The sequence below is a fragment of the Emiliania huxleyi genome, assembly GCF_000372725.1.
Source record: "Emiliania huxleyi CCMP1516 unplaced genomic scaffold EMIHUscaffold_110, whole genome shotgun sequence".
NCBI lineage: Eukaryota > Haptophyta > Isochrysidales > Noelaerhabdaceae > Emiliania > Emiliania huxleyi.
This window is the reverse complement of record NW_005201791.1, coordinates 350744-361176: the sequence shown is the minus strand read 5'-3', so window position 1 is coordinate 361176 and position 10433 is coordinate 350744. Positions and strand designations below refer to the sequence as shown.

At 67.0% G+C, this 10433-nt stretch overlaps 4 protein-coding genes across 4 annotated transcripts; 3 read left to right on the top strand and 1 right to left on the bottom strand.

Moving 5' to 3' along the window:
* Positions 1 to 1564: 1564 nt before the first annotated feature.
* On the top strand, positions 1565 to 3811 carry EMIHUDRAFT_223589 (hypothetical protein; the record flags this gene model as incomplete). Its single annotated transcript, XM_005791751.1, has 11 exons — positions 1565 to 1717; positions 1819 to 1896; positions 1949 to 2106; positions 2238 to 2259; positions 2332 to 2553; positions 2639 to 2788; positions 2876 to 3063; positions 3142 to 3337; positions 3404 to 3481; positions 3518 to 3553; positions 3689 to 3811. The coding sequence occupies 11 exons, from the start codon at positions 1565 to 1567 to the stop codon at positions 3809 to 3811; spliced, it is 1404 nt and encodes a 467-aa protein (XP_005791808.1).
* A 1823-nt stretch (positions 3812 to 5634) lies between these two features.
* Positions 5635 to 6289, top strand: EMIHUDRAFT_361329 (hypothetical protein). The gene is made up of 2 exons (XM_005791750.1): positions 5635 to 5920; positions 6119 to 6289. Exon 1 carries the CDS (start codon positions 5707 to 5709, stop codon positions 5866 to 5868), a length of 162 nt encoding a protein of 53 aa, XP_005791807.1. The 5' UTR covers positions 5635 to 5706; the 3' UTR covers positions 5869 to 5920; positions 6119 to 6289.
* EMIHUDRAFT_361328 (hypothetical protein) lies at positions 6261 to 7180 on the bottom strand. The gene is made up of 2 exons (XM_005791749.1): positions 6574 to 7180; positions 6261 to 6497 (listed from the first exon to the last, which is right to left on the bottom strand). The coding sequence occupies exons 1-2, from the start codon at positions 7165 to 7167 to the stop codon at positions 6363 to 6365; spliced, it is 729 nt and encodes a 242-aa protein (XP_005791806.1). The 5' UTR covers positions 7168 to 7180; the 3' UTR covers positions 6261 to 6362.
* A 77-nt stretch (positions 7181 to 7257) lies between these two features.
* Positions 7258 to 8201, top strand: EMIHUDRAFT_223586 (hypothetical protein; the record flags this gene model as incomplete). Its single annotated transcript, XM_005791748.1, has 3 exons — positions 7258 to 7262; positions 7337 to 7742; positions 7914 to 8201. The coding sequence occupies 3 exons, from the start codon at positions 7258 to 7260 to the stop codon at positions 8199 to 8201; spliced, it is 699 nt and encodes a 232-aa protein (XP_005791805.1).
* Between the last annotated feature and the right edge of the window lie 2232 nt (positions 8202 to 10433).

The following is a 10433-nucleotide window of genomic DNA, read 5'->3' as shown; positions in this document are numbered from 1 at the left end:
GGGGGAGGGGAGAGAGAGGGAGGGGGAGTGTGAGGAGGGGGAGAGAGGCCGGAGAGTGTGAGGAGGGGGAGGGAGGGGGAGTGTGAGGAGCGGGGAGAGGGAGGGGGAGAGAGGGAGGGGGAAAGAGGGACGGGGAGAGAGGGAGGCGGAGTGTGAGGATGAAAGTGTGAGTAATAGGAGGAGGGGGAGGAGGGGGAGTGGGGAAGGGGGGGTGAGGCGAGGACTGCGTGGCCCCACCTGAAGATGCCTCCCTCGTACGGCGACCCGGCCGGCCCCTGGATGATGACTGAAAAGTAGCGCAAGTTGTCCGAGTATGGTGTCGCGCTGATGCCGGGCGCTGCGGCGGAATCGGCAAGGGTGAGGGGGGGGTGCGGGAGAGGGAGAGGGTAGGGGTAGGGCTGGGGATGGGGGTGTTGGTGAGGGTGAGGGTGAGGGCGAGGGTGGGGGTGAGGGAGAGAGGGCGAGGGGTGAGGGAGAGGGTGAGGAGACTGGTGGTGTGACAGCGCGGGAGCGTCCGGCGTTGTATGAGCAAATTGCCGTGGGCGGGTGGGAGGCGCGCCTGGCTCAGAGAGCAGGCGCTGCGTCTCCTTGACGATCCGTCGAGGCAGGAGCGATTGGTCCGCCATGGCGTATCTGCTCGAGGCACGGAAAAGGTCGGCGCGCGCGCGCGGCGGGCGTCATCGGGCGGCTGGGGGTGGAGGGAACGGCGGGGGCGGGGGACGGTGCGGGCGGCGCTGGGGCGGCGGACGGCGCGGGGATCTGGGGAGAGAACGGGCACGGCACGGCGCGCGAGAGGGCACATCGAGAAGACGTCTGGAATGGAAACGGCGGACGTGGCCTTGCGCCGGACGGAGACGCTGGCGCTGGAGCGGGCGTGGAGAGGCGGCGCGGGCGGAGGAGCGGCGGCTCGGTTTAGGGCAGGGGAGGGGGGGCAGGGAGGGTGGTGTGCGGAGAGAGCGGAAGCGCCTTGGCTCACGGCTTGTTGGCGAGCTTGTTGGTCAGGGGGCCGGCGCTCTGAAAAAAAGAAACACGCCGCCGGCCTCCGCCGCCTCCACCGCCGCTCCCTCGCCAGATACGCCGCCGCCGACCCGCCTCCTCGAACTCCTCGTACGCGCCCTCTCTCGCTGCGACCCCGCCGACATCGCTCGCGTCGCGGCCGTGTTGAGACTCGCTGCTCTTTCAGAGTTTGTAGGTATATTGTTGGCAAATCAAGACACAGAGCTCACACAGAATCACAGCGGGAGGAAAGCGGCGAGTGAGTGAGATTTTGTTTTTGTTGCTCTTTCACGCCTCGCTGCGCTGGAGCGCATCCGCTTGTGGGCGCAAGAGCGCGGCTACGAGCTGCCGGCGCAGCCAGAGGACGAGAGCTGCGCCGTGCGGTGGCTGTGCTTCGCTGCGTTGCTGTGCGAGTCCATAATAAATAAATAAAACGGACACACCAAAGGGAGAAACACAGGGTCCCCGCCGCGACAAGCCTTTTTTTTTGCTTCGTTCCACGAGGCGAAACGAACTCTTTGCCGGCGCGCGCGAGAAGCACGGGACGAACCGGAGTTGCGAGTTCGTCATGTCGGACCGCATGCTGCTCAAGGAGAAGCAGCGTTTGCAGCAGCGCGAAAAGGAGCTAGAGAGGAGGGAGGCGGCGGTGACAGGCCGAGTCGATCAGCTCGACAACGAGCTCAAGGCAAAGTCGGAGAAGCTCGAGCAGGCGCATGGTGGTGTGGACTCCCGCCGGCCCGCTCAGCGATCCCGGCCTCGACCTCACCTTTTAGCATTCGCCAGACCCTGTTAACTTCCTCCCATTCCCCTCGCCTTGCATAGACGGCGGCGCTGCTGCGCCGAGCATCGGAGGAGCGGGAGGCGGCGCTGCGCGAGGCATGCACTGCCGCCGCCACGCTGGTCTCCAGCATAGGAATCCTGCACCGCCCAGATCGTCCGGGCTGCTCGGTAGGCGCAAAGGCTAAAGGCGGCGGCGGCCGGAGCCGCCGACGCGTCAGCCCTCAAGCAGGCGGCAGAGGAGGCTGGCAGCGCGCGCATTGAGCTCGCCACGGCGGCAGAGAACTTGGAGCGGTCGGACCTCGCGCTCCGAGAGAGCCAGGCGGCGCTCTCGTCCCTAAGGCAGCGCTCTCCCCGCTGCCCGCACACACACTGGGTCTTGCAATCGGCACCGGCACCGCTCCGCACCACAAATTCCTTTGCCCGCACTAGCTTGTTCACTCCTTGCCTGACCTATCTCACAGGGGCGAAGTCGCGGCGGCCAAGGTGATGGTTATACGCTAGCGCGCCTACCGCCGCTGCCCCTTTGCCCTCACCGCCGTTACGTCAACGCTACAGGCGGCACTGGACAAGGAACAGCGGGCAGCGGCGGAGCTCGAGGCGCGACACACCTCGGCGAGGGCCGCAGAGGCGGCGATGAAGGAGGTGCTGGCCCATGCGCTGGCGCGGTTCCTGCGGCTCCTCGCTCGGCTCAGGGAGGCGCGGGAGGCGGCAGCGGCGGCGGAAAGGGCGGCGCAAGAGCTGCGCGAGCTACGCGACAAGGACCAGGCGCCTATCACCGTTCGCCCGACTCGATCCATGCCCCAAAGCCCTCATGCGCGAGAGGCTCTCACGAGCTGACCCACTCGACGGGTGGGCGGACCAGGCGCGCGCCGCAGCCCTTCGGCGATCAATGGTGAGGCTGGAAGCGGAGTGTCGCGCAGAGGGCAAAGCAAAGGAGGCACTCGACGCGCAGGTCGCTGATTTGGAGGAGGAGTGCCGCGCCAAGGCTCGCGCTCTCACTGCGCTCGAGCAGGTGCGCACTGTCCCGCTTATCTCATTGGTGCTGCTATGTGATGCTGGAGCGCCCGGGAGCCTTCACGGCAGTGGCTTGCCAGCGCAGGCGCATCGGGCCGGAGCGGCATCGCTCGAGGCACTCGAGGCGGAGTTCGCTGCCGCGAAGCAGGAGGTCGAGGCCGCGAGCCGCGGTGCCGAGGCGCTGCGGAGCGAGCTCGATGCCTGCCGTGCGGAGCTCGACCGGCACCGCGCGGCAATCTCCAGATTGAGGGCGAGCCTCGACGAGCGGCAGAGGTGATGCCCTCTCCTGCCCCTGTCGCGACCACCACGACCGGCACCGCTAGAGACGCATTTCCCGCTGCCGATCCGAAGGTGGATCGAGGCGCTTGAGACGAGCACTCGCACGTACAAGAAGCGCAACGCCGAGCTCTGGGCGCAGCTTCGCGGCCTCCCCGTCCATGGCGACGACCAGTCGGGCTTTGTGGCGGTGGCGGATGAAGCACCGAGCCCAAATCCAACAGGCGAGGCGGGGGTGGAAGGGAGCGGCAAGCTGGGCGGAAAGGGGGAGGTCAAGGAGGAGGAGGAGGAGGAGGAGGAGGAGGAGGCCGGTCCAGCTTTGCACCCCGCGCCCAAGGGCGCCGCGCTTGCGGCCCGGCGAGGGAAGCCGCGCTCAGCGGCGCCTTGCGTGGAGCTCGAGTGGCAGGACGCATATGTGAGCACCTCCCTTGAGAGCCGTCGCTCTGGATAGGCCCTCCGCGTCGAGCTCGAGCAGAAGAAGGCCCAGGTGAAGAGAGCACTGGGAGCCAGCAATGGCCGTGGCGAGCGCGCATACACGCACACGCGCGAATGGCTTTGTCGGGACAAGGACACTCTCTTCGACTAGTTAGCTCACCCCATCTTCTGCCCCGTGGCACGGCAGGTCAAAGACATGGAGGCGGAGATCCGGATGCTGCGGGATATGGTCAAGGCGCGGGAGAGCGACGCGCGCGCGATGGAGGTGAAGAATGAGCAGCTCCGGCGCAAGCTGGGCCAAGCTAAGTGAGACGGTGTCTACGACCGTTGAGCGTTGTGTCGTGTCGGAAAGTTCGCCGGACGCGTGTTTGAGTGAGAAGGCTCTGAGAGGCGACCCAGGCGTGTGCAAGAGTATACCGCAATACCGGTCCAGTGCAGTGTGTGCACAGTGCAGCGGAGCTACGGAGGCTGTCCGTTGTCGTGTTGGACCCCTCACAAAGTTCTCGTCTTCGTACGCATCGTGGACACCACACCAGGGTAAGGTAAGGTAAGGTAAATTTCTCCACACACACAAGTGGTGGGGCAAGGGGGGGGCACACCACTACTCGCCAGGTTTATTCATGTGTGTGTATATATGTATGTAATGTGTATGTAACGAAGCCGTTGCCTCGCGGCCGGCCACCAGAGGAGTGGTCGCCGTCACGTCGTCCTCTGGCAAATCGCCCCTCTCCACCAGGCGTAGAAGGTCAGGGTATGCCCTCGACCTCAGCGACGACGGCGACAAGAGACCTGTCTGGTATAGCCCCAGCCGACTCCGCGTGACCCCTCGAGGGATCTCGAGTCCCTCTTGCTCGGGAGTTCACACCGAGCAGCTGGGAGTGGCTGCGGCTATAGCGATCTATAGCAGACAGGACCTGCGCCGCCGGTCGAGGTCGCGAGGATCGCGGACGCCAGCGAGGGCTCCGTACCTATGTGTGTGCATATGCACTACCCTCCCTCGTCCGCCTCGTCCGCCTCGTCCGCCTCGAGGGCCGCTGCCCTCGCGCTGCTGACGGTCTGTCGGTGTGACGAGCTGCCGCCGATCCGCGGCATGCGCGACGTCAAGCCCTCAGACACATCGGCGAGTGAGTTTGAGGTGTGCTCGCACCGCACAGGCCACAGCGACCAGCTGTGTGCTTCGGCGGCCGCACGGATCACTAAGCGCGCTCGCCTCCTGTCGTCGTGAGGTGTGGATGCTCGAGTCCATCGAGGAGCAGTGGATCGCGCCGTGCCGCGCGTACGTCGGCGAGCAGCTCATCGGGCTCTGCATGTTTGGGCCCGCGCTGCTCATGGGCCTCTGCATCGTGCTCCCCGTCCTGTTTCTCTCCATGCGAGAGCAGTCGGCCGCCGCGCAGGCGCGAGATTAGCCGAGATTTGCCGCCGGTACCGCGCAAGCGCATGACACCGCACTCCCGCCGGCACCCGTCTCTCACGCTGCCGCCGCCTCCGCCTCCACCGCCGCCGCCGCCGCCTCCGCCGCCGCCGCCGCAATCGCCACCGCCGCTGTCCTTACCTGGCGCTGCGTAGCTTGCCGCTGATGACAGCGGTGGCCCGCACGCATCCGCCGCCGCCGCTGCTGTAGCCACCAGCCTCGCCGCCGCCGACCTCTCTGCCGCGCCTCCCTTGCTAAGCCCGGTCCGTCCCTCCCGCCCTCTGCAGGCCAAAAAGAAAAAGTAGAGCCGCCGCCGCGGCGAGTGCTGCACGCCGTGGCCTCCCGCCACCCAGAGCGGCCCGGACGCCGTCAGTACTCGCGACACACGCGAGTCGTGTACGGCTCACTTGTACTACAGTACAGGACCGGGGCGGACAACCGTCAACCGGCACAACTCAACCGTACCATTGTACTACGGCGCGCAGGCGCTTCGGTCTCGCTGGCACGTGCCACCGCTCATTCATGGCAACCTTTTTGTATCATGTATATTTGCCCCTGCGCCTGCGCCCTGGCGCCTGTGGGGTGGGTCGCTTTCCAAACCGACCCAAGCGAGAGAGCCGAGACCCCTGCAGACACACCGAGAATAGAGGGGGCGCCCGAGCCCCGAGCCACGTTGGCACACGCTCGACCGAAACGGTGCGCCCCCACCGTCAGACCTCAGAGAGAGAACAGAATAACCGAACACCGCCGGACGACCCTCATCCGGACTGACCGTCCTGCAGACGGACTGACCCATGCAGGGACCGCGAAGCCACACCGACGCGACACCCGCCGAGGCGCGCCGCCGCGGCCACCGAACGCCGTGTCTGCCGCGCGCCCGTGGGCACCAGGCACCAGAGACCAGAGAGACCAGAGACCAGAGAGACCCGACTCAGACGATGTTGTCGAGGTCGTAGGTCGTGAAACGGAACGGCACCTCGCTCTCCTGCAGCGCCTCCTCGATGGCCTGTGGGGAAATCGGGCGAGAGAGATCGGCACGATCGCAATCTCAGCCCTCCTCCGCCCGCTCTCGCCGCGCCCTCGCCGCGCCCTCGCCGCGCTCTCGCCGCGCTCTCGCCGCGCTCTCGCCGGCATCTCGCCGGCATCTCGCCGCGATCTCGCCGCGATCTCGCCGGCATCTCGCCGGCATCTCGGCGGCATCTGCCTGGTAGGTTGGGCGGCTCTCCTTCCCCTCCAGGAGCGGCTCCCACCTCTCGCTCTCCGGCGCAAAGTAGCACGCCTACTCCACCGCCAAGCTCAGGCGCCGTTCACGGAGCCCACCGTCGAGGGCCGTGCCGCCAATCTCGGCCAATCTCGGGTGATCTCGGGCGAGCTCGGGCGAGCTCGGGCGAGCTCGGGTCGTCTAAGCGGCGCGCCGTCCAGCTGAGCGGGTAGCTGAGCTGCAGGCAGTCTAGGAAGTGTCTAGGAAGTGTCTAGGAAGTGCCGTCCAGCCGAGCGGGTAGCTGAGCTGCAGGCAGATGCGCGAGCCGCGGCAGACGTACTCACTCAGCGTGTACACGTCCACAAAGCCGAGCGCGGACAGCTCCTACACAGAAAGAAACCGTGCGTTGGATGGGAGCAGATAGCTGGGCTTTCCACCGCACTCCGAGCCCGGGACGCTCCTTTTGCAGCGCCGCCTTGCCGCCGAGCGCGTTGCCCAGCGCGCCGAGCAGACCGCCCTTGCGAGAGAGCGCGTCAAAGGGGTCGTCGCCCTCGCGCCACTGCGGGTTGACCATGAGCAGCGGCCGCGCACCGCACTCGCTGCAAAGCTTGCGGATCGTGGCGAGCCGGTCCGGCGTCGGCTGGACGAGGCCAACGCAGTCGTCCTCCGGCTGCGAGGACTGCGCGAACCAGACGCTCTCGCCGTCGACGCCCGACACGTCCAGCCGCTGCTCGTTGAGCGACGGAGGCACGCCGGCCACCTCCGTGGAGAGGCGGCGCAGCAGGTCGCGGGTGAGTGGTGAGCAGGCCGCGAAGAGCTGCATAATGCCGCCCTCCCACGATTCGTCGGGCGGACTCAGCCCATCGCCGCGCGGCAGGAAGAGGCGCAGCGTGTGGCGGTTGACGCCATCGGCACGGGCGCGGCCCACAGCGGCCGCAGCCTGCGCGAGCATCTCCTCGCGGTTCGGAGGCGGGCGGATCGCAGTACCGACCGTGCCCGGAGTGACGAGCGCCGCACAGGGCGCGGCGAATAGGAGAATCGCAGCGGTGGTCATGCCTGGAGAGACGAGAACGTCGGGAAGGTGCCGTTCGGTGCGCGATATTCTTCAGGTGAGCGGCAGAAAAAAAAATTTGCCGGCCAAGGAATGCCGTGCCAACGCTACTCGTAGCTACAGCCGGAAAACTGTAGCCGTCGCCATCCATCATCATCGCACGACCCATCAGCAGCGTCGCCTACGCGCACGGCTTCCTCTCCTCGGCGCAGTCGTCAAAGGGCCGCTTCCTCCGCGAGCGCTTGGCGCGGCACGGCATCGATCTCGAGCTGCTCACCCTGAACGGCGGGGCGGGTCCGGCGGCCCTCACGCCGCAGTCGGCCCTCGACGCGCTGCAGGCGCACTGGCAGCGGGCAGGCGGCGTTCCGCTCACGCTGGTCGGCTCGAGCTTCGGCGGCTGGGCGGCGGCGCGCTATGCGGAGCTTCATCCCGGGAGGGTGCGGCGGCTGCTGCTGCTGAACCCAGGCTTCGAACTGGGGAGGAGGTGGGAGTGCATCGTTGGGACCGCCGCGCTCGAGGCGTGGCGGCGCGACGGCGCTCGGACCTTTGCAATGCCGTCCACCGGCGAGCCTTGCCAGGTGCCGAGGGAGGGAGTGCGCGGCTCACCAGCTCACCACGCTCCTCCGCCACGAATGCATCCGACCTTGGACCTCCGCCCTCCTACGCCTACCGCTCTCCAGCCGCCGCTCTCCAGCCGCATGCGCGCCCTCCCCCTCTCTCCCCCCACGCCTCTCCACGCCCGCCGGCAGGTGCCCTGGTCCTTTGTGGAGCAGACCCGGGCCGAGGCGGGCACGCCCGCGGTGAGCACGGAGGCCGTTGTGCTGCACGGCCGTCGCGACGAGGTGGTGCCGCCCTCGCTGAGCGAGGCCTTTGTACACGCCAGCCCTCTGGCCAGGCTCGTCCTCCTCGACGACGACCACGCGCTCACGGCGCCGCCGAGCCTGGAGCGGATCGCGCGGGAGGCGCTGGCGGCGTGTGGCGGCGAGGGAGGCTCGCCGCGAGAGGGAGGCCCGCCGGCGCCTTCCTCCTGGGACTAGTGGATGATCGCAAATTGGAGGTAGACGAGTAAGAACGTGCCGCGCAGAGCGTCTCGGTTCGTCGTCCCGCGCGGCGCCGGCCCGTGGGGCTCCAGAAGGGCCGGAATCCTCGCCGCTGGTGGCGTGTCGCAGTCTCGGCACACCCGTGATGATGTGCTCTGTGATGTATGACTTCTAGCTGGAAACGGTCTAGCTGGAGCGTGCGCGGGCCGCGGCCCCGCGGGGACACCAGCGCGTTATGGGTGGACGCTAGACAGGAGGTGAAGAAGATCCAATCCCCCCACCCACACTTTCCCAAAATCCTCTTCATCGTTGTAGGATGACACGGCGTGCCTGTTGGTCCTCCTCTTGGTCCTCTCACTCCTCAATGGAGGCGCCTGCCCTCCCACGGCCGACCGCGGCCTATTTGCGGCAGAAGAGGGAGGAGCACCGCGGAGCGGCGCCGCAGCAGGCGGTGATGCAACGCAATGGCTACGACCCGAACCCGGAGCCGATCAAAAAGTTCGGCGACCTCCACCTCGACGAACTAGACGACGAGAAATTCCTCGCCAACGGCAAGGACGCCGGCTGGTTGAACGATCTCATCTCGTACCCACGCGACCTCTGCTACGCCTTTTGCTACCCGTGCCCCATGTGCTGCCCGACGCGCAACCTCGCCTGCTCTCTCGCCTTCAATATGTGCTGCGGCGTTCAGGCCTGCAGCGACGTCGGGTGGAGGTTCATGTGGCATCCGGAGTTCTGCCCGCTCGGATGCTGCACGCCCTGCCTCCCCTGCACTGGCCTCGGGGAGAACGGCGATCAGGGTGTCTGCGACGTGGCTTGCATCTGCTGCAATGTGAGCCCGATGGCACGCCAACAGAGCTTCACATACTGGCTCCAGCGGGGTGCGTCCGCTGGCTCGGAGGATTCGGCGGCAGGGTGCTGCGCCAAGTTCTTCCGGCCAAAGCCGGTCCCATATCCCTGGCCGCACCTTCCACCAGACAGGTGGCCGCCTCAGTACTCGGAGTCGTCGCCCTGCTCCATGCAGCTCTTTAGCTGCTGTTGCCAGCTCTTCCCGCTCCCCTTTGGAGACAAGTACGACAATGTCGCTCAGTGGCAGCCCCCGTACGGCGGAGGCTTCCCGTGCAGCTGCGCCAAAGAGTACGATCCGAACGGCCTCGCTTCGACTGCGGAGGTGCGCCGGCCGGGCGGCAGCCACACCGCTCCGAGCTGTCACCCTTGGCTCACCATCCTCTGTTGCCAGTCGCTTGGGCGTGGACAGGGGTCCGATCTTGGAACTAAGGTTGCCTACTGCTAACTACTACCGCGTGCTCCCCCTCCCCCACAGGCGCTCGCAGACGTTGCAACCTCGATCCCATGCCTGTTTCGCTGCTGCGTCACGTACCAGCAGGGCTGCTGCGGCCTCTTCGGCGGCCGCACCGGCTTCGCGCCCAATACCACGTACATGCCGGCGAACATGGCGGTCGGGGAGTCGGACCAGCAGATGAACGACGCCCGGGACTGCGGAGGCTACTGGGCGTTCCCAAAGTCCTTCACGAACTGCAACGGCGAGACCGTCTGCGGCAAGCTGCCGACGCCGCCAAACACGCGCTTCAAGGACAAGGACGGCAACGAGTTCGCGCCGAACACCAACGTCGCGCCGGGAGCGCCGGGTTCCAAGGTGATCTTCTGGGCGCACGGCTCCGCCTGGTTCGCCGGCCAGTCGGCCGACTTCCTCTACTTTTTCGGGCTGTTCCTGTCGGAGCAGACCGGCCAGACCGTCCTCATCGGCGAGTACCCGCTCGCCTCCGAGCCTCGCTTCTGCAGCAAGCAGGGCGGCTTCTTCTTTGCCGAGGCACAGCCCTCGCCGCACTCGACACCCCCCACCCTCGCCGCGGCGTTGGACCATGCGCACAGTAATTGATGCCCGACCATGGATCATCCCCGCAGGCGCTCAACCGTTGGGTCCGCACCTACGTGAAGCTCGTCGAGGCGTCTCGCTCTTCACAGCAGCTGAGCTTGGCCGAGCGCTGTGAACGGCGTCTCGTCACACGCGCCGCCCTTGTGAGTAGCTCTACGGCGCCGAAAACGTGGTGGTGGCGGGCGACTCGGCGGGCGCTGGCTTGGCCCTCGCCACCCTCCTCGACGTCCGTTGCTACCTCAAGCCCTCTTTCCCGGGCATCGAGCTCCCGGACTACCTCATCCCTGGCATGCCAGCAGGCCACCTCATCACCCTCTTAGACCCCCCCGCCC